This window comes from Phyllobates terribilis, unplaced genomic scaffold (genome assembly GCF_046119375.1).
Source record: "Phyllobates terribilis strain yellow unplaced genomic scaffold, ASM4611937v1 Scaffold_2__4_contigs__length_985480577, whole genome shotgun sequence".
NCBI lineage: Eukaryota > Metazoa > Chordata > Amphibia > Anura > Dendrobatidae > Phyllobates > Phyllobates terribilis.
Genome location: NW_027362762.1, coordinates 483,702,065 through 483,728,275, shown reverse-complemented (window position 1 = coordinate 483,728,275; position 26,211 = coordinate 483,702,065). Strand labels below are relative to the sequence as shown.

The window sequence follows — 26,211 nt, the reverse complement described above, 5'->3', positions numbered from 1 at the left end:
ACAAGTTACCACCAGATGCATGTCCTAAGTAGCACAAGCTGGGCACAATGTATTGGGCATCACAATGGCATATTTGTAATTTTCACTCTGCAACAGCTTGTGCTTATTTCTGCAAAACACCTGTGGGGTCAAAAAAGTAACTGCATCCATGGAGGAATTCCTGGAGGGGTATAATTTTCAATGTGGGGTCACATGAGGGGGGTTTCTGCTGTTCTGGCACATTATAGGGATCTACAAATGGCATCTGCATACTATTCTACTAAGATCTGCATTGCAAACCTATATTCTTCACGGCCCAATGGTATAAAATTCTATGAAACACTTGTGGTCTCAACATGCTCATTTGATTAATTTATTGAAATTGTAGTTTGTAAAATGTGGTTACTTTTGGGGGTTTTGCCAATGTGTCATGACATCATCAGTTGATTATGACATCATGAAATAATTATGACATCATCAAAAAATTATGACATCAGTTGATTATGACATCATCAGTTGATTATGACCATCTAATAATTATGCCATCATCAGTTGATTATGACATCATTGAATAATTATGACATCATCAGTTCATTACTACGTCATCAGTTGTATATTATATTGAATAATTATGACATCATCGAATGTTCATGACATCATCAGTTCATTATGACATCATCACATAATTATGACCTCATCAAATAATAATTATGAAATCATGAAATAATTGACACTGTCCAATAATTATGACATCATCAGTTAATTATAACATCATTGAATAATTATGACATCATCAGTTAATTATGACATCATCGAATAATTATGACATCATCAGTTGATTATGACATCATCACATAATTATGACCTCATCGAATAATTATGACCTTATCTAATAAATATGAAATCATCAATTATGACATCAAATAATTATGACATCATCAGTTAATTATAACATCGTTGAATAATTATGACATCATCAGTAGATTATGAAATCATTGATTATGGCATTATCAGTTGATTATGACATTGAATAATCTGGACACTTGCCATCCAAATGGTTTAAACTTGCGTAAGGAACTTATGTTCCATTACTAACTTATTTCTATGTCGGAGAAATATAGATTTGCTTTTGCTTTATTGTTTTATATGAATTGGTTGTATGTTTATCATGTGACTGCACATTGCATGTTCATTGGTGCATTGTGATTTAAAAGGTCCTGCAGTCAGTCTGTCTGTAGCTCTAAGAACGTCAGTTGCGTCCGAAATGTGTTGCTCTGTACACAATACCATGTTTTTTATCTGATTTTTCCAGTAAATTTAGCAAATTTTTATGAATTTGGATGTTTTTCTACATTTCCTGCATCTCAAGTGGTCTATTGGAATCCGTGCTTCTCACACGCCGGGAACCTGTGTCAGCTTGTCTACTTCTGTATCTTTCTATCAGTTGATTATGACATCATCAAATCATTATGACATCAACAAATAATTATTCCATCATCAAATAATTATGACAATCTAATAATTATGACATCATCAATTGATTATGATATCATCAGTTGATTATGACATAATCAAATACTTATGACATCATCGAATATATATGACATCATCAATTGATTATGACATCATCAAAATAATTATGACATCAGTTGATTATGACATCATCGAATAATGATGACATTAACAGTTGATTATGATATCATTGAATAATTATGACATCATCAGTTGATAATGACAATAATTATTCGATGATGTAATAAACAACTAATGATGTCACAATCACTTGATGTCAATTATTCAATGATGTCATGATCGACTGATGATGTCATAATCATTCAATGATGTTATAATTATCCGATAATGTCATTATCAACTGATGTCATAATTATTCGATGATGTCATAATTATCTGATGATGTCATAATTATTTGATGTCATAATCAACTGATAATGTTGTTATTCGATGATGTCATAATTATTTGATGATGTCATAATCAACTGATGATGTCATAAATATTTTATGATGCCATAATTATTTGATAATAATGTCATAATCAGCTGTTGATTTCATAATTATTTGCTGATGTCATAATTATTTAATGTCATAATCATCTGATGATGTCATAATTATTAGATTGTCATAATTATTCAATGATGTAAATTATTTAATGATGAAATTCTGAACTGATGATGTCATAAATTTTTGATTATGTCATAAATATTCAATGATGTCGTAATTTTTCAATGCTGTCATAATCAGCTGATGATATCATAAATATTTGATGATGTCATAATTATTCAATGATGTCATAATTAACTGATGATGTCATAATAATTTGGTGATGTCATAATCAACTGATGTCATAATTATTTGACAATGTCATAATTATTATATGAAGTCATAGTCATCTCTTGATGTCATAATTATTTGATGATGTCATAATTAGCTGATGTCATAATCATTCAATTATGTTATATCTAAAAAATTTACACTGCAAAATGGCACTCTTTCCCTTTTGCACTGGGCCCAAACAGCAATTTCTGACCACATATTGGGGATTTGCATACATTTGCAATATTTTAAATTTCTTGGTTTCACATTTTAAAGTTACATAATCTTGTGAAATACAGGGGCATGTTTTGGTGAAAGACTGTAGCTCACCGGTTTCTGTTTTGGCATCTCTGGGGTTCTTCAAATGTGATATGGCATATCAAGCTATTCCAACCAAAATTGAGCTCCAAATGTCAAATCGTGCTTCTTTCCTTCTGAGCCCGGATGTGTTCCTATACAGTAGTTTCTGACAACATATGTGGTATGGACGTACTCAGGAGAAATAGTGCAATAAATTGAGGGGTCCATTGTTTCCTATTACCTTGTGAAAATTACAAATTTGAGGCTAACATAAAATAGACATAGGATACATTTTATTTATTAACTATTTTGTGCTGTATGTTTTAAGCGCATAAATATTCTAAGTTTGAAAACTTCCAACAAATTTGATATTTTTATTAATACAAATTTTATTAACCTAAACTTACCACTAATATAAAGTTCAATGTGTAATGAAGAAAAAAACATTCTCAGAATCACTGGGACATGCTGAAGCATTCCAGAGTTATTACCAAATAAAGTGGCATATGTTAAATTTTAAACATTTGGCTTGGTCAGTAAGGTGAAAGGTCTACTATGCGTTTTTCAAGCGTTTTTGCCGCAGAATTTCCGCAGCGAAAACGCTTAAAAAACGCTTGGTAATACGTGCCCCATGGTCCCCAATGATAATCCGCCTGTGCTGTGCACATGCTGCGGAAATTTCCGCTGCGGATTATCATTGCGGAAAAAAACGCAGCATGTCCATTAATTTTGCGGACACGCAGCGTAATCGCCGCCATTGACTTGCATTGGACCACGTGACATCCGCATCACTGCATCTGCACATGCGGATATCATACTGTTCAATGTGCGGATGGTACCAAGATCTGGAGAACAGGAGACTCTCCTCCAAACCCAGTTACCATAGAACCGGTTAAAAAAAGAATAAAAAATTAAGATTATACTTACCTTCTGATGGGCCCCAGTCTCCTCAGCGATGTGTCCAGTCTGTTGTATGGGTCGCGGTGGTGTGAAAGGACCTGACATGGTGTCATTTAGTCATGTGACAGGTCACACGACCGCTGACGTCGGCGGTCGCGTGACCTGTCACATGTCTAAATGACGTCATGGCACGTCCTTTCACACCACCACGACCGATACAACACACCGGACGCAGCGAAGAAAAGACCGGGGGCCATCAGAAGGTGAGTATAATCTTTATTTTTTACCATTCTTATTCTTTTTTTTTAGCTATTACTTGGTCACACTATATAAATCCATGTCGGTTGCATGGATTTATATAGTGTGATCAAGTTGTCAAGCACTTTTCCAAGTGATGCGAAAATCGCTTGGAAAGCGCTTGATAACCCGCATGCAGAAATACATGCAAAAACGCTTGACAAACGCTTCTACCTGGCAGGAAAAACGCATGTAAAATCCGCATGCATTTTTCCAGGGAGAAGTGGAAAAAATATGCAGCATTTCTGCATTGTGGGCACTTAGCCTAAAAGGGTTTAAATTCACAAGACACAGAAATGGAGATGAGCATGAGGCTAAGTGCCCACGATGCAGAAATGCTGCATATTTTTTCCCCTTCTCCCTGGCAGGAAAAACGCATGCGGATTTTACATGCGTTTTTTCTTGCCAGGTAGAAGCGTTTGTCAAACGTTTTTGCATGCATTTCTGCATGCGGGTTATCAAGCGCTTTTCCAAGCGATTTTAGCATCACTTGGAAAAGTGCTTGACAACTTGTTCACACTATATAAATCCATGCAACCGACATGGATTTATATAGTGTGACCAAGTAATAGTTGAAAAAAGAATAACAATGGTAAAAAAAACATTATACTCACCTTCTGATGGCCCGTGGTCTTCTCTCCGGTACGTCCGGTCTCTTGTACGGCTCGCGGTGGTGTAAAAGGACCTTCCATGACGTCATTTAGTTATGTGACACGTCACGCGACCACCGACGTCAGCGGTCTCGTGACCTGTCACATGACTAAATGACGTCATGGAAGGTCCTTTTACACCATTGCGAGCCACCAGGGAGCCAGGACGCACCATAGAGGAGACCGGGGGACATCGGAAGGTGAGTATAATGTATATTTTTTTATTTTAAATTCTTTTTTTAACAGGTACTATGGTACCTGGGTCTGGAGGAAAGTCTCCTCTTCTCCAGACCCGGGTACCATCCGCACATTGAATCGCTTAATATCCGCATGTGCACATGTAGTCATGCGGATATTAAGCGATTCAATGCAAGTTAATGTCGGCAATTACGCTGCGTGTCCACATAATATGGACGTGCTGCGGATTTTTCTGCAATGTTATTCCGCATTGGAAATTTCCGCAGCATGTGCATAGCACATGCGGATTATCATTGGGGACCATGGGGCACGTATTGCCAAACGTTTTTTAAGCGTTTTCGCTGCGGAAATTCTGCGGCAAAAATGCTTGAAAAACGCATAGTGGGCACGCAGCCTGACAAATACCAAGGAATAGCCTGATGTGTAAGCTATATGAACAGCAGGTAGAGGAGTCTATTGGCTGGACAGGCATCAGACAGAGAGTTTTATGGACTGAAAAAAAGATGGGCAAAGGCACGTATTGGCTGAATGAGCAACATTGGTCAGGGTTTGAATGAGTGGCACACTGGGTGTGTATTGGTTGCATAAGCAGCAGGTGTATGGTGAATGGTTGAATGAGGATCAAGAAGTGGAATGTATGGGTTGGGGGAGCAACGGTCAGAATAATCTATGCAATAAATAATGGTTGGGAAGTTTTGTGTATGAGCTTGAGGAACGATGGTCAGAATAGTCTATGCACTGAATTATGGTTAGGAAGTTTGGTGTAAGAACTGGAGAAGCGACGGTCAGAGTAGTCTATGCACTAGATGATGGATGGGAAGTCTATGAGATTTTGGTGGAGTACTCTATTATAAGGGATCTTTGCGACCTGTTTTTCAGTTCACAGTATTTTTGTGTCTGAACGGAGAACCTTTTCTTGGTTTTAAACCCCTTAGTGACCAAGCCAATTTTGAGCATAATGACAAAGTCCATTTTTCAAATCTGACCAGTGTCACTTTATGTGGTACTAACTCTGGAATTCTTCTATATATCCCAGTGGTTCTGAGACTGTTTTTTCATGACACATTGCACTTTTTGTTAGCAATAAATTTAGGTTGATAAGTTTATAGTTTTTTTGTAAAAATATCTGAAATTTGATGAACATTTAGAAAAAATTGAGATTTTCAAACTTTAAATGCTTATATCCTTAAACCAGATAGCAATAGCACACAAAATAGTTACCACTACTTGGACAACCCCTTCTCATTCCTCATTCTTGGCTCTGTTAAAATAAAAACACCTATACTCACCATTGTAACGGGTTTGGCACTCACGTTCCCAGGGCTCACGTGAGGTTATTATGTCACGTGAGCCCTGCATCTGTTCAGCTCCGGTTTCACTGTCCCCTCCTTCGGAGGTATTGAACATCAACAGAAAGTCAGGGCTGCGGTTCCTCTCTGACTTCTTTTTGATGTTCGATTTGTCCAAAGGAAATGACTGTGACGCCAGTGGCTCAGTGACGCAGGGCTCACATGACATAACAACAACCTCACGTGAGCCCCAGGAACACAAGTGTCAACACCGCTGGAACGGCACTGGCATCGGAGGTAAGTTTAGGTGTTTTTATTTTAATGGAGCCAAACATGAGGTATGAGAAGGGGTTGTCGAAGTTGTGGAAAAGCCAATAATAAATATAATTTCCCTTATGTCTACTTCATGTCAGCATCGTTTTTCAAATGTCCTTTCATTCAACAATTTTTCTATTTTTTTCAACGAAATGTACACATCCAACCCCTTCACCCCGAAGCTTGTTTTAACCTTCCTCACCATGCTAAATGTTTCAATTCTGATCAGTGTCACTTTATGTGGTAATTAGTGATGAGCGAGCGTGCTCGCGAGTACTTCCAGGATGCTCGGGCGGGAGCTCGGGTCCCCGCCCAGCATTCTTTGCGCTGTTTTAACAGCAAATAAACATGCAGGGATTGCCTGCTACTCACTGTAATGCAGTAGCCATGTTGGTTGTGGCATTACAGTGATTGGCTGGCCGCATAGCGTCATCGGGTCTGTATAAGACCCGGTGACTCTATGCTCGTCACATTCTACCCTTCAGACAGGCAGAGTAGGGAGAGCTGCTGCTGAATGAGTTAGAGAATTGGCGGTTTATTAGTTAGGTAGAGGCATTCCACAGCAAGATATACAGTTGTGCTCAAAAGTTTACATACCCAAGCAGAATTTTTCCTTTCTTGGCATTGTTTCATAAAATATGAATGATAACAAAAAAACTTTTTCTCCACTCATGGTTATTGTTTGGGTGAAGCCATTTATTGTCAAACTACTGTGTTTTCTCTTTTCAAATATGTTAATGACAACCAAAAACATCCAAATGACCCTGATCAAAAGTTCACATACCCCAGTTCTTAATACCGTGTATTGCCACCTCTAACATCAATGACAACTTGAAGTCTTTTGTGGTAGTTGTGGATGAGGTTCTTTATTTTCTCAGATGGCAAAGCTGCTAATTCTTCTTGGCAAAAAGCCTCCAGTTCCTGTAAATTCCTGGGCTGCCTAGCTTGAACTGCGCGCTTGAAATCTCGCCAGAGTGGCTCAATGATATTGAGGTCAGGAGACTGAGATGGCCAATCCAGAACCTTCACTTTGTTCTGCTGTAGCCAATGACAAGTCGACTTGGCCTTATGATTTGGAACGTTGTCATGTTGGAATGTCCAAGTACATCCCGCGCGCAGCTTCCGGGCTGATGAGTGCAAATTTGCCTTCAGTATTTCCTGATAACATGCTGCATTCATCTTTCCTTCAACTTTTACCAAGTTTCCTGTGCCTTTGTACCTCACACATCCCCAAAACAACAGCGATCCACCTCCATGTTTTACTGTAGGAATGGTGTTCCTTTCATCATAGGCCTTGTTGACCTCTCCCCAAATTACCTTGTTCAATTTTAGTCTCATCACTCCAAATTACCTTGTTCCAGAAGTTTTGAGGCTTGTCTCTGTTCTGTTTGGCATATTGTAGGCGAGATACTTTGTGGCATTTGCACAGTAATGGCTTTCTTCTGGCGACTCGACCATGCAGCCCATTTTTCTTCACATGCCTCCTTATTGTGCATCTTGAAACAGCCACATCGCTAGTTTTCAGAGAGTCCTGAATTTCAGCTGATGTTATTTGTGGGTTTTTCTTTGCATCCCGAACAATTTTCCTGGCAGTTGTGGCCGAAATTTTTGTTGGTCTACCTGACCGTGGTTTGGTTTTTACAGAGCCCCTGATTTTCCATTTGCTAATCACAGTATGAACGCTGCGGACTGGCATTATCAATTCCATGGATATATTTTGTATCCCTTTCCTGTGTTATACAGTTCAACTACCTTTTCCCGCAGATCCGTTGACAACTCTTTTGCTATCCCCATGACTTACAATCCATAAACGTCAGTGGCTGGATGAAAGATGCAAGAGTCTGTCTGGGTCCCAGAAACTCACTCAGATTTTATGCACACACACTGATTACAAGCAAACAGGTCACAGGTGAGGATGTTACCTTTAGTAGCCATTCAAACCCATTTGTGTCAAATTCTGTGCATGTTATCAGGCCAAAATCACCAGGGTATGTGAACTTTTGATCAGGGTCATTTGGATGTTTTTGGTTGTCATTAAGATTTAAAAAGAGAAAACACAGTAATTTGACAATAAATGGCTTCACCCAACCATATTACTGCGGTAATATTCATGAAATTTTTTGGAGCGTGACAAATATTACACTCCAGTTAAAGTCTGCCAGTTTGCCAGTTATGTGTTGTTCAACCTATTCACACTTGGTCGCTGACCAATATCATATCTCTAACTCGACTGCCTAAAACTGTGGTCATCAGACGTGATCCCATATTACTGCGATAATAATCGTCACATTTTTTGGAGGGTGCCAGATATTACACTTTTTAAAGTCTGACAGTTATGTGTTGTTCAAACCTATTCACACTTGGTCGCTGACCATTGCCAATATCATACTAATAGGCCACTGCCTAAAACCGTGGTGATCAGATGGGATCGGATATTACTGCACTAACAGTCCAGAATTTTTTGGGAGCGTGCCAGATATTACACTCCATTTAAAGTCTGCCAGTTGTGTGTTGTTCAAACCTATTCACACTTTGTCGCTGACCAATATCATACTAATAGGCCACTGCCTAAAACCGTGTTCATCAGACGTGATCCAATATTACTGCCGTAATAATCGTGACATTTTGGGGAGTGTGCCAGATATTGCACTCCATTTAAAGTCTGCCAGTTGTGTGTTGTTCAAACCTATTTACACTTGGTCGCTGACCAATAACATATCTGTGAATGATGTTGTCAGAGTATTACGCCATTTTTATGGACTGACAATAAAACATACAAAAACGAAGCTAAAATGGATTTTCCTGGAACAAATGTTAAGAAACATTCTTTGCAGAGTCATGACTTGTATATAAGGCCAAATAAATAGAAAACTCATGGTCTTGCTTGCTGTGCTTTAGCTGAACCTATTTCCATCTTTGCCATTGACTCGGCGCCACTTGCACAGAAAGCATTTACTCAGATTGTACGTAAAACAGGGTTGTTTCGGTGGTAGTAGATAGGTTCAGTAAAATGGTTCACTTCGTTGCATTGCCTGCACTTCCAAATACCAAGACATTTGCTCAGGTGTTCATAAATGAGATTGTGAAGCTTCACAGGGTTCCCTCCAATGTGGTGTCAGATCGGGGGACCCAGTTTGTTTCCAAGTTCTGGAAGGCATTCTGTTCTCGACTGGGGGTGCAGCTGTCCTTTTCCTCTGCCTTCCACCCTCAGTCGAATGGTCAGACCGAGCGTGTCAATCAGAACTTGGAGACCTACCTCAGGTGTTTCGTCTCCAAAAATCAGGAGGATTGGGCATCCTAGTTACTGCTGGCAGAATTTGCCATTAATAATCATCGGCAAGAATCCAATGGCAGGTCACCGTTCTTCGGTGCATACGGTTATCACGCACAGTTTGGTACCTTTAGTGGTGGAGGAGCTTCAGGAATTCCTGAGGAGGAATGGTTTGCTTCATCGCTCTCCTCGGTATGGCAGGGTGTGTTCTGAGTAATTTAAAGATCATGGCAGACAGGTATAAACGTATGGCTGACAGAAAACGCTTGCCAGGTCCGGACCTGAATGTGAATGACTTTGTGTGGATGTCTACCAGGAATATAAGATTGAAAGTTCCTTCTTGGAATATACCTGGTGTGTCTGAGAGGGAGGTGCCGTCTATATTCATTTCTGCTTGTGAAGGATTAGCGAGAGCAGTACTTTGTCCTCTCTGGAGCTTGAGGCCGAGTTCGCATTTGTCTGGAGTCGTCTAAAGCTAAGCATGCTCCCCCTGTTTGTCTATCCTTGTTATCTCTAGAGTTTAGTGGAGATTGGCTATTGCTCATCTCCTCCCATCCCTAACCTTAGCCATACGCCAGGGAAAGACAGGGCGAGGCACGCGTGCAGCGATTGCTGAAGAGGCAATATAGGGACGGTAGTTGAGACAGGGTGACACTAGACCAATCTAGGAGGTCTCCACTTCCCACTTTCCCTAGTGTCTGGGCTCCCTTTCCATCTTCCCTCTGTGTTGCACTAAGTCTTTCCTACACCTGGCGTGACAAGCACCAGCAGTACACAGTATAAGGCAATAATACCTGGCTGGATCTGTGTAATACGCTATCTATACTGCGATAGCTCACCTGTAAACAAATTTCTAGAATATAGAATCTATTTGAATTGTCCTTCCCATTATTAAGGAGTGGGTCTCCCTTACTGTTATTGCATATGCAGCAATTTCAAGGGCTGCCAAAAATTAAGACCCAGTCCAATACACATTTGAAGACTCACCAATGTAACCTCAATGTAATCACATTCTACAGCTCCTGCACCTCCTCCTCCTCTTTGGCCTCCATCTCTGAAATGACAACATCAGTCGCAAGCTGGAAGCACTGCCTCGGCCAAGCGGCAACAGGCTGTGCTGAAGATAATATGCTTAGGTGACAAACCGCACACCACTGCAGAGTTGTTAAAAGCTGTAACAGAACAGGCAGATCTGTGGCTGTCACCGCTGAACATACAGCCAGGCATGGTCATGTGTCAAAATGGCCAGAACCTGGTGGCGTAGAAATGACAGCCGGAGTAGATACAGTTTCCCTCTATGCCAATCCTTTCCCCGACCTAAAGAATATGGCTGTGGTGAAATACAACTCTCACCGAGAAGCAGCCCTGGCTAAGAAAAGTCTGTGTGAAGATTGTCTGACACTATGGCTGCTTTTTTACTGTGGACTGGCTGCAGCAATCTATAAGACTTAAGAGCAATCTGGCACCTTGGCAAAGATCAATTCTGTTCTCCCTCTGATATCTAACAAACAAGGCATGCTGGAGAAATTTGTACCTACTTCCACTCAGTGTATTCAGCTCCTTTGTGAGAAACTAATGTTTGGGCAGCCAGTCTACCAAATAAAATTCCTGACATATGGAAATTGTGGATGGCTACGCTTCTGGTACTGGGTGCTAATACCAAACCATGGCGTGCCATTCACTGGATATTCCTGGCTGGTTGGAGACAAGCTCATTCCCACAGAAAATTTCCAGTGTCACGGAAAAACAAGGGGATGTCCGGCGGGATGTAGGCGGGCCCTAGAGGTAGGGAACAAGGGAAGAGAAACCTCCTGTCACGAACCTGTGTCTGTCCCTAAGCTCCCCTATCATCCCTAGATAGGTCCCTCCCCCCATGCACGATCACATGCCTAAGCCCTCGCTGACCCTGGACTTAACCTGGCTAGTGCGCAGGCCAGCGAGATACTAGTCTCACCACTACAATAGGACAAAACAAGGAAGGTAAGACAAACAAAGGGAAGTAAACAACATAAAATACACTTATCTCTCCAACAGAAAAGTTCACCGCTGCAATAGCAACGAACACTACAGCTTTTCCAGAGATTGGCTCATTCAATAAGGTCAGCATAGAATGAACAAAGAATATAACCGGCGGTCAGCTGATGGATCATGTGGCTATTTAAAGGGAGGTGGGAGTGGCACCAACCAACATCAGCTGACCGTTAACAAAAGGCTGCCAGCAAGAGACTAACATTTACCCTTGCTGGACCAAAAGGAAAAAACTACATTTAAATTATAGCATATTCAGAGCTGCCACAAATCTCCAAATTATTCGTGACAACCAGCAAGCTTAAGAGATGGTGGACTCTTTCATCATGAAGGAGTTTGCTTGTTGTCTAGGAGACTGACCACCGCTGCTGTCTATCTTGTGAAAATTGTGTTGATGCTTGATTGACCCAGGGCCCGCAATCCTATGCATCGGTAGGACGTCTTCCGTCCCAGGGTCCGACTGGGTCCCGGTTTCCACAATATTAACCCAGTGTGCCGTCAGTGAGATGTACCATCACTGACCACAAGCAATTGTCCACGTGTCTGTGGTTAGGTGGTCCTTCCCAGTAACTGCATTGGTGAGGGTACGGGTAATGTTCTGGGAAGCATGCTTGTATAAGGCGGATATGGCACACCAGGAGAAATAGTGGTGTCTGGGGACCGAGTTCCGAGGGACAGCCGCCACCATAAGGTTGCGTAAATCTTCCGCCTCCACGAGCCTAAAAGGCAACATTTTGTAGTACAAGCAGTCAAGAAATGTGTCAGTTTAGTATTGTGGCCTGTAGATGGGTGGCTGCATATTTGCACTTGCGTTCCATGGACTGGGGTAGGGACAACTGAATTCTGAGAAACAACTGAGGAATATGCCGACTCCAAGTAAAATAAATCTCCCGGATCCGCACATTTCTCAAACAAGAATCTCCAAAAACAATTTTGCATGCCCTCATCATTTCCCGCCTAGACTACTGCAACCTTATGCTCTGTGACCTCCCTTCTCGCACCCCTCCAATCTATCCTAAATTCAGCTCTGCTCGACTAATCCACCTGTCCCCCCACTATTCCCTGGCCTCTCCTCTCTGTCAATCCCTTCACTGGCTCCCTATTTCCCTGAGACTTCAGTTCAAAACCCTAACCTTGGCATGCAAAGCCATCCACAATCTGTCTCCTCCATACATCTGTGACCTAGTCTTCCGGTACATACCTACACGCAATCTCCGATCCTCACAAGATCTCCTTCTCTACTCCCCTCTTGTCTCTTCTTCCCATAATTGCATACAAGATTTCTCCCGTGCATCCCCCCTACTCTTGAATTCTCTACCCCAACATATCAGGCTCTTGCGTACCATGGAAACCTTCATAAGGAACCGAAAGACCTCCCTCTTCCGACAAGCCTACAACCTGAAGAAACCACCGCTCCACCATACCGCTGCACGACCAGCTCTACCCTCATCTACTGTATCCTCACTCATCCCTTGTAGACGGTGAGCAGGGTCCTCTCTCCTCCTTTACCAGTCGCCATCATGTTTTTGTTCAAGATTATTGTAATTGTTTTTGCTATGTGTACCCCTTTTTCACATGTAAAGCGCCATGGAATAAATGGCGCTATAATAAATATTATTACTATGTCTTCCAGACTCATGGCTACTGAGACTGGACCGTGTGGAAGACAGGATGGTGGTGGTGACAAACTGACTGGAAGCATATGATATCCAACCAACAACCTTTTCACACTGCTCTGGCTTCAATAGTGGTGTTCCATGGTCCCCTACAAAGTGGGACAGGAAGGTAGGGCGACATGATGTGGGTGCTTGTTGTGCTCCCTCAGCAGGCACAATTTCAGATTGCCCACGGCCTCTGCCTCTGTGTGCAGCATCACCATTACGTCCACTTCCCCGTCCCTTGCCACACGCCTTACCCATTTTAAATGAAGTTTAATATTTGTCATGTTGCCAAAAATGTCTATTATTACCGCAGTAATATAGGATCATGTCTGATGACCGCAGTTTTAGGCAGTGACCTGGGATGTAGAGATGCTTACAGGGGTCTTCCCCATTCTGTTCCCATGTCATTTCAGCACTGTATGAATTTGTCTGATCATGTCTCAAACACCACATGACCAGATAAGGTAATAAAATGTTAAAATTACATTTACCATTGAATGTATTTTTCAGCATTGAAAGCAATGCAAAGGTGCAAAGTGGCTTTGTTTTTGTATGTTTTATTGTCAGTCCGTAAAAGTGGAGTAATACTCTGACAACATTGTTCACAGCAGTGACCTGGGAGTCAGAGATGCTTCCAGAGGTCCACCCCATGCTGTTCCCATATCATTTGAACACTGTTCCCATCGATTTGGCCAATTTTTATGCTCCTTCCAGACCTCCGGGGCGGCCGCTGGAAAAATGCTTGAGTTTCCCATTGACTTACATTGTGCTCTTTACTCTGGTTTAGCACCGGAGCTCCCAATGCTTGGGTGCTTGTTGCGCTGGTCGAGCAAATCGTAATGCTCAGGTGCTCGACCCGAGTAACGAGCCCAATGTAAGTCAATGGGACACTCGAGCATTTTTCCGGGCCCCAACCCCCCCCCCCCCCCCCCCGGAGGTCTGCAGAGGACCAAAAAATTGGCCATATCGATGGGAACAGTGCTCAAATGACATATGACATGGGAACCGCATGGGGAAGACCCCTGGAAGCATCTCTGACTCCCAGGTCACTGCTGTGAACAATGTTGTCAGAGTATTACGCTACTTTTACGGACTCACAATAAAACATACAAAAATAAAACCAAAATGGATTTTCCTGGAAAAAACATTAAGGAGCATCCTTTACAGGGTAATGACTTGCATATAAGGCAAAATAAATGACCCCCAAAAAAACCACTCCTCCACACCTTGGGCTATTCCACGCATAGCGTTTTTGATGTGATTTTTGCACCTTACCTGCGGTAATAATACAGACATTTTTGTCAACATGACAAATATTAAACTCCATTTAAAGTGGGCAAGATGCGTGGCAAGGGACGGGGATGTGAACATAATGGTGATGGTGCATGCAGAGGCCGTGGGCAAGATGAAACTGTGCCTGCTGAGGGAGCACAACAAGCACCCACATCATGTCGACCTAGCTTCCTGTACCACTTTCTAGGGGGCCACGGAATACCACTCTTGAAGCCAGACCAGTGTGAGAAGGTTATTGGTTGGATAGCAGATAAATAAATAATGCTTCCAGTCAGTTTGCAACCACTACCACCACCCTGTCTTCCACACGGTCCAGTCTCAGTAGCCGTGAGTCTGGACCACATTATTATTATAGAGCCATTTATTCCATGGTGCTTTACATGTGATAATGGGGTATACACAGCAAAAACAATTATCATAATCTTGACCAAAACGTGACAGCGACTGGTACAGGAGCAGAGGGCTCATAGTCTACAAGGGATGGGTGAGGATACAGTAGGTGATGGTAGAGCTGGTCATGGAGCGGTGGTTACTGCAGGTTGTAGGCTTGTCGGAAGAGATAGGTCTTCAGGTTCTTTTTGAAGGTTCCGCGGTAGGCGAGACCCGGATATGTTGGTGTAAAGAGTTCCAGATTAGGGGGGATGCACGGGAGAAATCTTGTATGCGATTGTGAGAAGAGGAAATAAGAGGGGAGTAGAGGAGATCTTGTGAGGATCTGAGGATGCATGCAGGTAAGTACCGTTAGACTAGGTCACAGATGTATGGAGGAGACAGGTTTTGGATGGATTTGCATGCTAAGGTTAGGGTTTTGAACTGGAGTCTCTGGGCAATGGGGAGCCAGTGAAGGGATTGATAGAGAGGAGAGGCCGGGGAATAGCTGGGTGACAGATGGATTAGTCGGACAGCAAACTTTAGGGGTGCGAGAGTGTTAGAAGGGAGGCCACGAAGCAGGAGGTTGCAGTAATCGATGCGGGAAGTGTTGAGGGCTTGCAGTAGTGTTTTTGCAGATTATGGTTTGAGGAATGTGCGGATCTGGGAGATTTTTTTTACTTAGAGTCCTCAAACTGATCCTCCTTCCTCCCACCATGCCGAGTGCCTGGAGACAGCTCATCCAACACTTGAACACTCCGAAGAGCTGTTCTGTTCATCTTTACATTTATAGATTCTGGCCTCTGGCTCGGCCCGCTTCAAGCGGAGCAACAGAAGATCGCATATAGCGATGCTCAAATATTTGAGCAGCCATGGTCACCTGAAGGTGACGGAGGGAAATTGCAATTACTGTCACAACAGGTGGATTATGATGAGACACAATAGACAGAAAGTCAGGAGGGGGACCAGGGTGCGGAAGTGTAAGACGAGGTGGTGGACGATGAAGTCGATGGGCCAAATGCCAGGGTCCAGAAACAGTGTCTGCGGGTGACACCACTGCCTCTTCCCCTGTTGCATGTGCATGTCAAGCCTCTGTCCATGATGTAGTCGAAGATGCCTCCCACCCTGCACCTGTCGTTGCACACTTGCAACCATCACAGTCAGCAACCATGTCCTTGCCCCAGCGCAGCGTTCAGTTGTCCCTACCCCAGTCCTTGGAATGCAAGTGCAAATACGCAGCCGCCCACCCACAGGCCAAAAATACTAAACTGCAACATTCCTTGACTGCTTGCACTGGAAATGTTGCCTTTTAGGCTTTCCGCATCCTCATGGCGGCGGCTATCCCTCGTTACTCGGTCCCCAGCCGCCACTATTTCTCCCGATGTACCGTCCTGGGAAGAACCACCATTACTGAGAAGAACCACCTAACGACAGACACGTGGACAAGTGCTTGTGGCCATGGACGGTACATCTCACTGACGGCACACTGGGTTAATATTGTGGAAGCCGGGACCCAGTCGGACCCTGGGACGCAACACGCCCTCCCGACGAGGATTGCGGGCCCTGGGTCAATAAAGCTTCAATACAATGTTCATAAGGTAGACAACAGCGGTGGTCGGTATCAAAGACATCGTGCAAATTCTTCATGATGATAGAGGCCAACATCTCCTTAGCTTGCTGGTACATTTCTGTGGGAATGAGCTAGGCTCCAACCAGCCAGGAATATTTCCAGTGGTTTAGTATTAGCACCCAGTACCACACGTGAAGCCATCCACAATTTCCTTCACATGAATTTTATTTGGTAGTCCGAGTGGCTGCTTAAACATTAGTTTCCAACAAAGGAGCTGAAGACACTGAGTGGCAGTAGGTGCAAGTTTCTCCAGCATGACCTCTTTCTTAGATATCAGAGGGAGAACAGAATTTGGCTTTGTCAATGTGCCAGATTGCATCTTCCTAAGTCTTATAGATTGCTGGAGCCAGTCCGCAGTAAAAAAAAAGCAGCCATAGAGTGTCAGGGAAAAATAATGTTCAACTTTATAAATGTCTGGAAACTAATACATTAGCACCTCTCATCGAACAAGCCCAGTCAGGATTTCCTGAATTAGGTATTTTTTTTAGATACGTAAAACTGGCTCAATGTTATGGAACAGAATCAAAAACTAAAAGAAAATCCTACAACGGCTAAAAATAGAAACCTTTTTTCATCCAAAAAAGAGAATTCTCAGAATCAAAGCACACACGTAGCATTTAATATATCTTCTTTTCTAGCATTTTTTTTTTCCCATAAATGATTGTGCATTTGGCTCTACATAGTTATTCGAAAGGTGTTATGTAGTTTATAACTTAACCCTTCATTTTCATACTAGATTTACTTCCATAAATTATAGTTTTTGTTGTTTTTTTTTAAAAAAGCATTTAAAAGTATTGATTTTATGTCAAATATATAACAAAATAAAAAAAGCTTCTAAAGACACAATATTTCACCCCTTTGGAATTTTCTGCAATTTACTGAAGGAAAATTAGAATTGCCTCTATGGCATGAGTGCAGGAAATGAACTGCACTATGAGCCCAGATAATCCAGACTTAGATGCAAAATAACAGACATTTTGAAAATAAATTACTTTATTTTTACAAAATTAATGATCATAAAATTGTTGTCAGCAATATTATACAGTGCAGAACACACGATAATTCTATCTAAACACATTAAACTGTAGACAAAGCACTAAATGTGGCATCTTCTACAAGTACAGCATTTGTATAAGGGAAGCCGCTAACGTCACTCATTCAGGTTCTCAGAACTAGAATGTAAATGAGAATATGTAGTGATCATGAGAGCACAGATGGTATGTACTACTTGTCAGTCTTTTAATGGAAGAATAATGGCTGATAACAGAACAATACATTTCCTTTAGCAGCACAGTAAATAACAGTGTGACTAGGATTGCTGTCCCTTTAAATAAAATAAGCACGAATAATAAACATAACTTACCATCTGTACAAGTATATACATATTTTAATGTGTATTCAACCTTTACCTCATTAAAAAAAATAATCAGCAAATAGAAAAACTGTAGTGTTCTTTTTTGACGCCGGGTGAATGCCTCAGTGTAAGACTGAAATGCGTAGCATCAATTTAATATGCAAATTGCCTCTTCAGAGAGAAAGAGGACTTGAACTCTATAGCGCCACCTATTGGAAGCAGCAATCCTACGAGTCACAATCGACCCTTTAACGAGTCTTGCAATATGATTTAAGATAAAAGCCTAAAGCGTTTATCCTAAGTCATGCACTGAAGCTGGATGGATTGCTGGATCAAGCCAACTGCAGAGCACCTGCGCTACTCCAAAGCTGTCTCTGCTCGCAGCACTGAATAGCGCACAGTTTGGGCCTGCGGCTCAGCCATGATGCAGGTTCGAAATGATGATCTCTAGGAGCACACCGCACCCGGCAAGCAATAAGTTGGGAGGTAAAGGCGCGCTCCTGACGTCCAAATTTGAGACAACACCTTTAACATTATCAAAAAATAGTAGCATTTTTATTGCTACGTGCTGAATTAAAAAAAACTGTGCCACAGTCCAGGAAGACACAAGAAGAGCATGTTCAAAGTCTGTAAGGAAATTCGGTAATTGTTCCTGTAGTTGTTCAGTTATGTGCAGCATTTTTTCATTTCTTTTAAGACCATTGGCCTATAAACTTGCTCAAGGCTTTCCATAAATTCCAAGTAGTCGGTAACTCTAAATCCATGTATTGCTTCTTCCTGTATGGAAATAAGACATAATACAAAGTATTATCATGGCTTCTAAAAAATCATTGCTATTAATACAATATTCATCCTATCTAATGGAGTACTCTGGGGCTTATCCTAAAGGTGGCTGTACACATTAGATATTAGTAGGTAGACTGAATACGCGATTGTCTGGTAACCGATCATTGTGCCACTGCAGCCATGTACACCAGTTCATAATGGTAATTACAGTCATTCAAACTGGTAATACAGTCATGGCCGAAAGTGTTGGCACCCTAGAAATTGTTACAGAAAATTAAGTATTTCTCACAGAAAATGATTGCAAATACACATGTTTTGTTATACATATGTTTATTTCCTTAGTGTATATTGGAAAAAACACAAAAAAACAGAGAGAAAATGGCAAATTCACATAATTTCACACAAAACCCCAAAAATGGGCCGGACAAAATTGTTGGAACCTTTCCAAAATTCTGAGTAAACAGCCCCAATGAAGTTCCAAAGAAATTCAAGCTGTCCTGCATGCTCAGGGTGAATCAGTGTCAGCGCAAACTATGCATCACATTTGAATGAAATGAAACACTATGGCAGAAGACCCAGGTGGACCCCACTGCTGACACAGAGACATAAAAAAGCTAGACTGCAGTTTGCCAAAATGCACATGAGTAAGCCAAAATCCTTCTGGGAAAGTGTCTTGTGGACAGATGAGACCAAGATAGAGCTGTTTGGTAAAGCACATCATTATACTGTTTACCGAAAATGGAATGAGGCCTACAAAGAAAAGAACACAGTACCTACAGTCAAATATGGTGGAGTTTCAAAGATGTTTTGGGATTGTTTTGCTGCCTATGGGTGCCTTGACTGTGTGCAAGGCATTATGAAATCTGAAGATTACCAAAGGATTTTGGGTCACAATGTAGTGCTCAGTGTCAGAAAGCTGGGTTTGGTCCTGGGTCATCCAGCAGGACAATGAACCCAAACATACTTCAAGAAGCACCCAGAAATGGATGGAAACAAAGCACTGGAGAGTTGTGAAGTGGCCAGCCATTCAAATATGAGAGGCCGGGATCAGTTTGCAAAAGAAAAGTGGTCCAAAATTCCAGGTGGGAGTTTTAAGAAGCTTGTTGAGGGTTATAGGAAGTGATTTATTTCAGTTATTTATGCCAACAGCTGTGCAACCAAATATTGAGTTGAGGGTGCCAACAATTTTATCTGGCCCATTTGTGGGGTTTTGTGTGAAATTATGTCCAATTTGCTTCTTTTTCTCTGTTTTTTTTCTGTTGTTCCCATACAAACAAAGCACGTGTGATTGCAATAATTTTCTGGGAGAAATACTTCATTTTCTGGAACAATTTCAAGGGTGCCAACGCTTTAGGCCATGACTGTACCTATTCCATGACACTAGTCGTAGGCTGAGTAATCTTCCTTTCCAGGTGATGAGCATGTGTCATCGATCAGCTAGAATGCTTTTTTCTCTTAAATTTCACCTGATTGGAGAGATTTGATCATATTTAGACTTGTGTGAATTGTCATCTTCAGGCCATCAGTGTTTCATTGGTGGTGGTCCAACCTTTTAAACCACTTGTACATACCAGACACTTGTGTTTTTGTAAAAAATAAAAAGGGTTGTGGGTAGTGATGAGCGAGCGTGTTCTGTTAACCCTTTCGGCGGGAACTCGCGGAGTATCTTCGCCGTGCTCTGGTATTATGCTTGAGTCACTCCGTGTGCATGACTTGTGACTGTTTGACAGCTTTAATACATGTGAGGAATATCTGTTTCTTAGGCATTCTTCACATGTATTAAAGCTATCAAACAGTCGCAAATCATGCACACGGAGTGACTCAAACATAACACCCGAGCACGCTGAAGATACTCGGAAAATACCCAAGCATGCTCGTAAATCACGAGTAACAAGTATGCTCGCTCATCACTAGTCGTGGGACTTCCATCCTTAAAATACACCGTTGGCCTATATGAAAGGTAAGTGAGGAGAGTGCATTTAATCTTACTTTCCTGAATGACTCAAATATGTTATACAAAACATTTAGGAATGTACTTCTGTCAAATGCTTCCAGCATTTAATCATTTATTGAGATAGCATAAGTACTGTATACTGCCTAACAACTTCCATTAATATGCTTTATTGTATGAATATGGCTCTAAGATAACATGACTTCTAGGTTTCCTTTTGAGTAAAGCTCCTATTCTTACTTCCAAATCAATTATTTCAACAGCTAAATTAGTAATTTCACATACAAATGAAATGTAATATGGTAGTTAGCGGTCATCCTGGTCAATTGTTTGATCTAGAAATAAGATCTCTTCATTTTAAAGGGTTTAAACTTCCACACGAAAAGCTGATCTGAGATTAACAAAATAACGCCAAACTAAAGATGGTTGAAAACATAATTATTGATAGTAACAATCAGATATTAATGATTGTTAGCAAAGTTACGTCCATGTCCTACAAAACTGAAACCCAATCATTTTTGTGTGGAGAACCACAAAGAGAAAGAGATTCTAAACAAAAAAAATGGATTCCAAAATTGCAGTTATCACAGCTTTGTAGTATCCAGCTTGAAGTTCCCTGACCAAAATGCAAAGTCTACAGTCATGGCCAAAAGTATTGAGAATGAGACAAATAGTAATTTTTCCAAAGTTTACTGCTTCATTTTCTGTAATGGCAATTTGCATATACTCCTGAATGTCAAAGAGTGATCAGCTTAACAACAATTACTGTACTTGCAAAGTCAATATTTGCCCAGAAAATGAACTTTAACCCCCAAAACACATTTCAACATCATTGCAGTCCTGCCTTAAAAGGAGCAGCTAACATCGTTTTAGTGATTGATCCATTAACACAGGTGTGGGTGTTGATGAGGACAGGGCTGGCGATCAATCAGTCATGATTAAGTAAGAATGACATCACTGGACACTTTAAAAGGAGGCTGGTTCTTGGTATCATTGTTTCTCTTCAGTTAACCATGGTTATCTCTAAAGAAACACGTGCAGCCATCATTGCACTGCACAAAAATGGCCTAACAGGGAAGAGTATCGCAGCTACAAAGATTGCACCTCAGTCAACAATCTATCGCATCATCAAAAACTTCAAGGAGAGAGCTTCCATTGTTGTCAAAAAGGCTCCAGGGCACCCAAGAAAGACCAGCAAGCGCCAGGACCGTATCTTAAAACTGTTTCAGCTGCGGGATCGGACTACCAGCAGTGCCGAGCTTGCTCAGGAATGGCAGCAGGCTGGTGTGAGTGCTTCTGCACGCACTGTGAGGCAGAGACTCTTTGAGCAAGGGCTGGTTTCAAGGAGGGCAGCAAAGAAGCCACTTCTCTCCAGAAAATACATCAGGGACCGACTGATATTCTGCAAAAGGTACAGGGAGTGGACTGCTGAGGACTGGGGCAAAGTCATTTTCTTTGATGAATCCCCTTTTCGATTGTTTGGGACATCAGGAAAACAGCTTATTCGGAGAAGAAGAGGCGAGCGCTACCACCAGTCTTGTCTCATGCCAACTGTAAAGCATCCTGAAACCATTCATGTGTGGGGTTGCTTCTCAGCCAAGGGAATCGGCTCACTCACAGTCTTGCCTAAAAACACAGCCATGAATAAAGAATGGTACCAGAATGTCCTCCAAGAGCAACTTCTCCCAACCGTCCAAGAGCAGTTTGGCGCCCAACAATGCCTTTTCCAGCATGATGGAGCACCTTGCCATAAAGCAAAGGTGATAACTAAATGGCTCATGGAACAAAACATAGAGATTTTGGGTCCATGGCCTGGAAACTCCCCAGATCTTAATCCCATTGAGAACTTGTGGTCAATCATCAAGAGACAGGTGGACAAACAAAAACCAACAAATTCTGGCAAAATGCAAGCATTGATTATGCAAAAATGGACTGCTATCAGTCAGGATTTGGTCCAAAAGTTGATTGAGAGCATGCCAGGGAGAATTACAGAGGTCTAGAAGAAGAAGGGGCAACACTGCAAATATTGACTTGCTGCATTAACTCATTCTAACTGTCAATATAACCTATTGGTACTCATAATATGATTGCAATTATATTTCTGTATGTGATATAAACATCAGACAAACACTAATAAAAACCAGAGGCCAGCAGGTCATGTGAAAATATAATTTTGGTGTCATTCTCAAAACTTTTGGCCATGACTGTAGAATGGCCCCCAGATACCATATGATATTTATTATACTGATAGCAGAGGGGTCTTTGTGTTCCCCCAGGCACTAGGAACTGGGTGTGACTGCTACCTCTGCAACCTTTAATACCTAATCATGTTAAGAATATAAATCTTTTGCATTGCGACACTCCATCTTTTGGCCACTCTCCGACAGTTTGTTAATGTTTATACTTAAAGGGGTTGTCTCCTTTTTACAGAACAAACAGAGTATTAGTTACTTTCCCCATGTCCAGCACCAGCTCTCCGCCACTGTCACAGTCTATGTTGTTTGTTGGCAGCGCTGATGTCAGCTCGACAGAGCAGCAGCCAATCATTGAGTTCAACAGTTCTGGCCACGTAAATGGCAGAAGCCTCTAAGCTCACTGATTGGTTGCAGTGCTGTCAAAGTGATATCACAACAGACACTGGGACAGCAGCAGGGAGCTTGCGCTGGACACCGGGAGGGTAAGGAATACTCCATTTGGGTTTATTTTTAATTACTGCAGCTTATAGCAGAAAGTTTTCTGAAAGGAGATCACTCCTTTAAAATAATGTATTACCTACATTTTTACCTTAAAACCAGATACTAATATACTATTTTCTCATGTATTTTTCTAAATACATTTCTTGTGTTTTATAGGGGAAGCCATCTTGCCTGTGAGATGATTAACAGCATTCAGAGATATGCTTTACAGCAGACCATGTGAAAAAATAAAGAAGAGATATTCATTGACTTCTGTGGGAGAGTTTTCAAGGCAAGCTCTGTGATTTCTGCAGAGGTTTTCACCTGAGAAAACTACATAAACTGAAGTGAAAATTGAAGTTTTCCAATTACGATCTTTCATTATGTAGTCCTACAGATTTAATAAATAATCTCTGCACGTGCCATTTAATCTAAATTACACTTACTTTAAGGAAGACTTGTAAATCTTGGGTTTGGGTGTGATGTAGGATTTCTTGCTGAAGGTGTCTGAATATTGAGATGCACATGTAGACCTGGTAATCTGCTCCAAGGACAATACATACTCCCAGGTAATGACAAATCTCACCCCAGTCCAAGTAGTTCCAGAAGCATTGACTTAGCCAGTGCTGACAGATCTAAACCAAAGGACACTACATTAAAGACATGTGAAACTGGCTCACTGTGTGAGGGTTAAAGAGTTTGTCTACTACTTTATCATTGATGACCTATCCAATGTCAGATCAGTCGGGGTCCGACACCCTGGCACCCCCGCAGATCAGCTGTTCCCGTTGTCGGCAGTGGCCGTTGGACTGGAACTTCTCAATTGCTGAGCTGCTCCATCTTCTGATAGTGGCAGCAGCCGGGTACTGCACATCCGCTTCTTATTGATTTCAATATGAGGCAGATGTGCAGTGCCCACTATCAGAAGACGGAGCAGCTCTGTAATTGAGCATTGGCGGCCGCCACCACAGATACCAAGAACAGCTGATCGGCGGCGGGGGTGCTGGGTGTCGGACCCTGACCAATCAGACATTGATGACCTATCTTAGATATAGGTCATCAATGATAATTTAAAAAGGTTGTCCACTACTTTATCTACAAGTTTACACTGTAAAAGGATAATCAATGCATAATGTGGAAAAAAAATGGACATACTCATACAATACCACCAAGCGCTGCAGAAAAGCATCGCTGTACACTCACCTACAGGTGTAAAAGGACTCCACCCTAAGTGGCCACATGTCATATGCTACAAGTTGCAGCTCTGATTCCAACAGATTCACAGACTAGCACCCGATGTTCTTATCCTACTGCAGAGGTGCTGTACCATTCATTTTTTATCTTCCTTTCATAGGTCACCCAGCTATGAGCGACAACAGATTTGTCTAACTATACAATTAGTGAGTAATACATTTTGGTTTCTTGTTTGTCAATTCAATCCACTCTCTACTTTCCCATCTATCATAATTAGTTTTTTTCCCTTTATTTGTTTCCAAATTCCCCAGAAATCCATTGTTTTTTGAGCCTCCGAGATTAGTAGTTGCATGTGAAAAAAACTGAAAGGACGACTTGCTCGGCCAATTCCGGAAGTAGACTCAGGAACCCGGGTGTTCTCTGCAGGCTTTATTATATGGCATAAAGCTCTGCACTCCAGCAAAATAAACACAGCCTTACTGGCAAAACAACAAAACAAAAGAAACTGTAGCACAGTCCATATATGTGTGTGCGGGTCGACCATACAGGTTATGTCCAGCCTTCAGCTCCTTCCTGAGCTATGGCTGTCCAGTCTGGAGACCTTCCCTCTCCAAACACAACACAGAGAAAAAAAACAGGACTGAACATTTAAACGTTGCTCAGCCACACCCGGAGGTGGAGGTATGGGGAATGACGTTCCTCCCATCACTATGTCATTCCCCTAAAGCCACGCACTTTAAGTGAGTTAACCCTCCAGCATATAACATCCTGGCAGACAGTTTATTGGTTTCAGTTTACACAGGCTAGCAACCTGTGTGACACATACCTCCCCTCATAAATCATACCAGTGACTCTGTCACATACAGTATAATCTATATGGTATAAAAAGCATGAAAGAATCATTCATTATATGGCAAACTTAAAAAGGCAAAAATGAATATCAAACATTAATACCTGGGAGGGAGTGAAGCCAGACATCCGAAATGCTGAAAACACTAGTGGTACCTCAGTCTTCATCAGCATCTCTACATAATAAGCAGTGCAAAAATATATGGGATGGATTCCAGCTGCTCTTATATCCACAGGAAAGTGTTTCTAATACAGACGGGATAGTAAGATTATTCCAATGTAAAAGGAAATTAAATTTCATCATGCGAGTTCACTAAAAAGACTTATAAGTAATTAAGTTAAATGAGGAAAAAATCTAGCTGCTTGATGCAGTTTTCATGAAATCACACTTTTATCACCAGGAGATAATCACTAGGTGACTAGTAAACCTACTGCCATGTAGTCCTCCATATTCATGAGCTCTGTGCAATCCAGTCCCACCACAGATTGGCAGCTTTGTACTTATGCACAGTATACACAGAAAGCTGTCAATCAAAGATGTGGATGGGGTTATACAAGGCTCAGTATTCAGAGAACTGCTAGATCTGCAGCAGATAAAACTGTGATTTTATCCAAACAGCAGCAAGCAGCCCAGTAAGTGATAAATCACTGAAATCAGTGCTTCGTCCCTACATCATTCTATTCTCAGATGGGATAGCAAAATCCTTTGCTGGCCAATGCGAAAAAAGACTAGAGGAAAAGTAAAGAAAAGGTTTTTCCAAAAAGTTAAATTTAGATGAGCTCATGAATGTTCTTATTTATGCTCTTGCACAGTATTTCACTGCCTAGACTAAGTGTTCAACACTTTAGCATGCTGAGCTATATTCTGCATGTTCTTTTTGATGTTTTTGT

At 41.6% G+C, this 26,211-nt stretch overlaps 1 protein-coding gene across 1 annotated transcript in view; it reads right to left on the bottom strand.

The window, feature by feature from the left end:
* Positions 1 to 17,545: 17,545 nt before the first annotated feature.
* The window catches only part of TBC1D32 (TBC1 domain family member 32), a 123,911-nt gene continuing 115,245 nt past the window's right edge, over positions 17,546 to 26,211 (bottom strand). The window contains exons 32-34 of the mRNA XM_073665866.1: positions 25,426 to 25,566; positions 23,724 to 23,912; positions 17,546 to 18,642 (exon numbers count right to left, since the gene is read on the bottom strand). Of these exons, the coding sequence (XP_073521967.1) occupies positions 18,532 to 18,642; positions 23,724 to 23,912; positions 25,426 to 25,566 (441 nt within the window). The 3' untranslated portion in view covers positions 17,546 to 18,531. The remainder of the gene's footprint in view (positions 18,643 to 23,723; positions 23,913 to 25,425; positions 25,567 to 26,211) is intronic.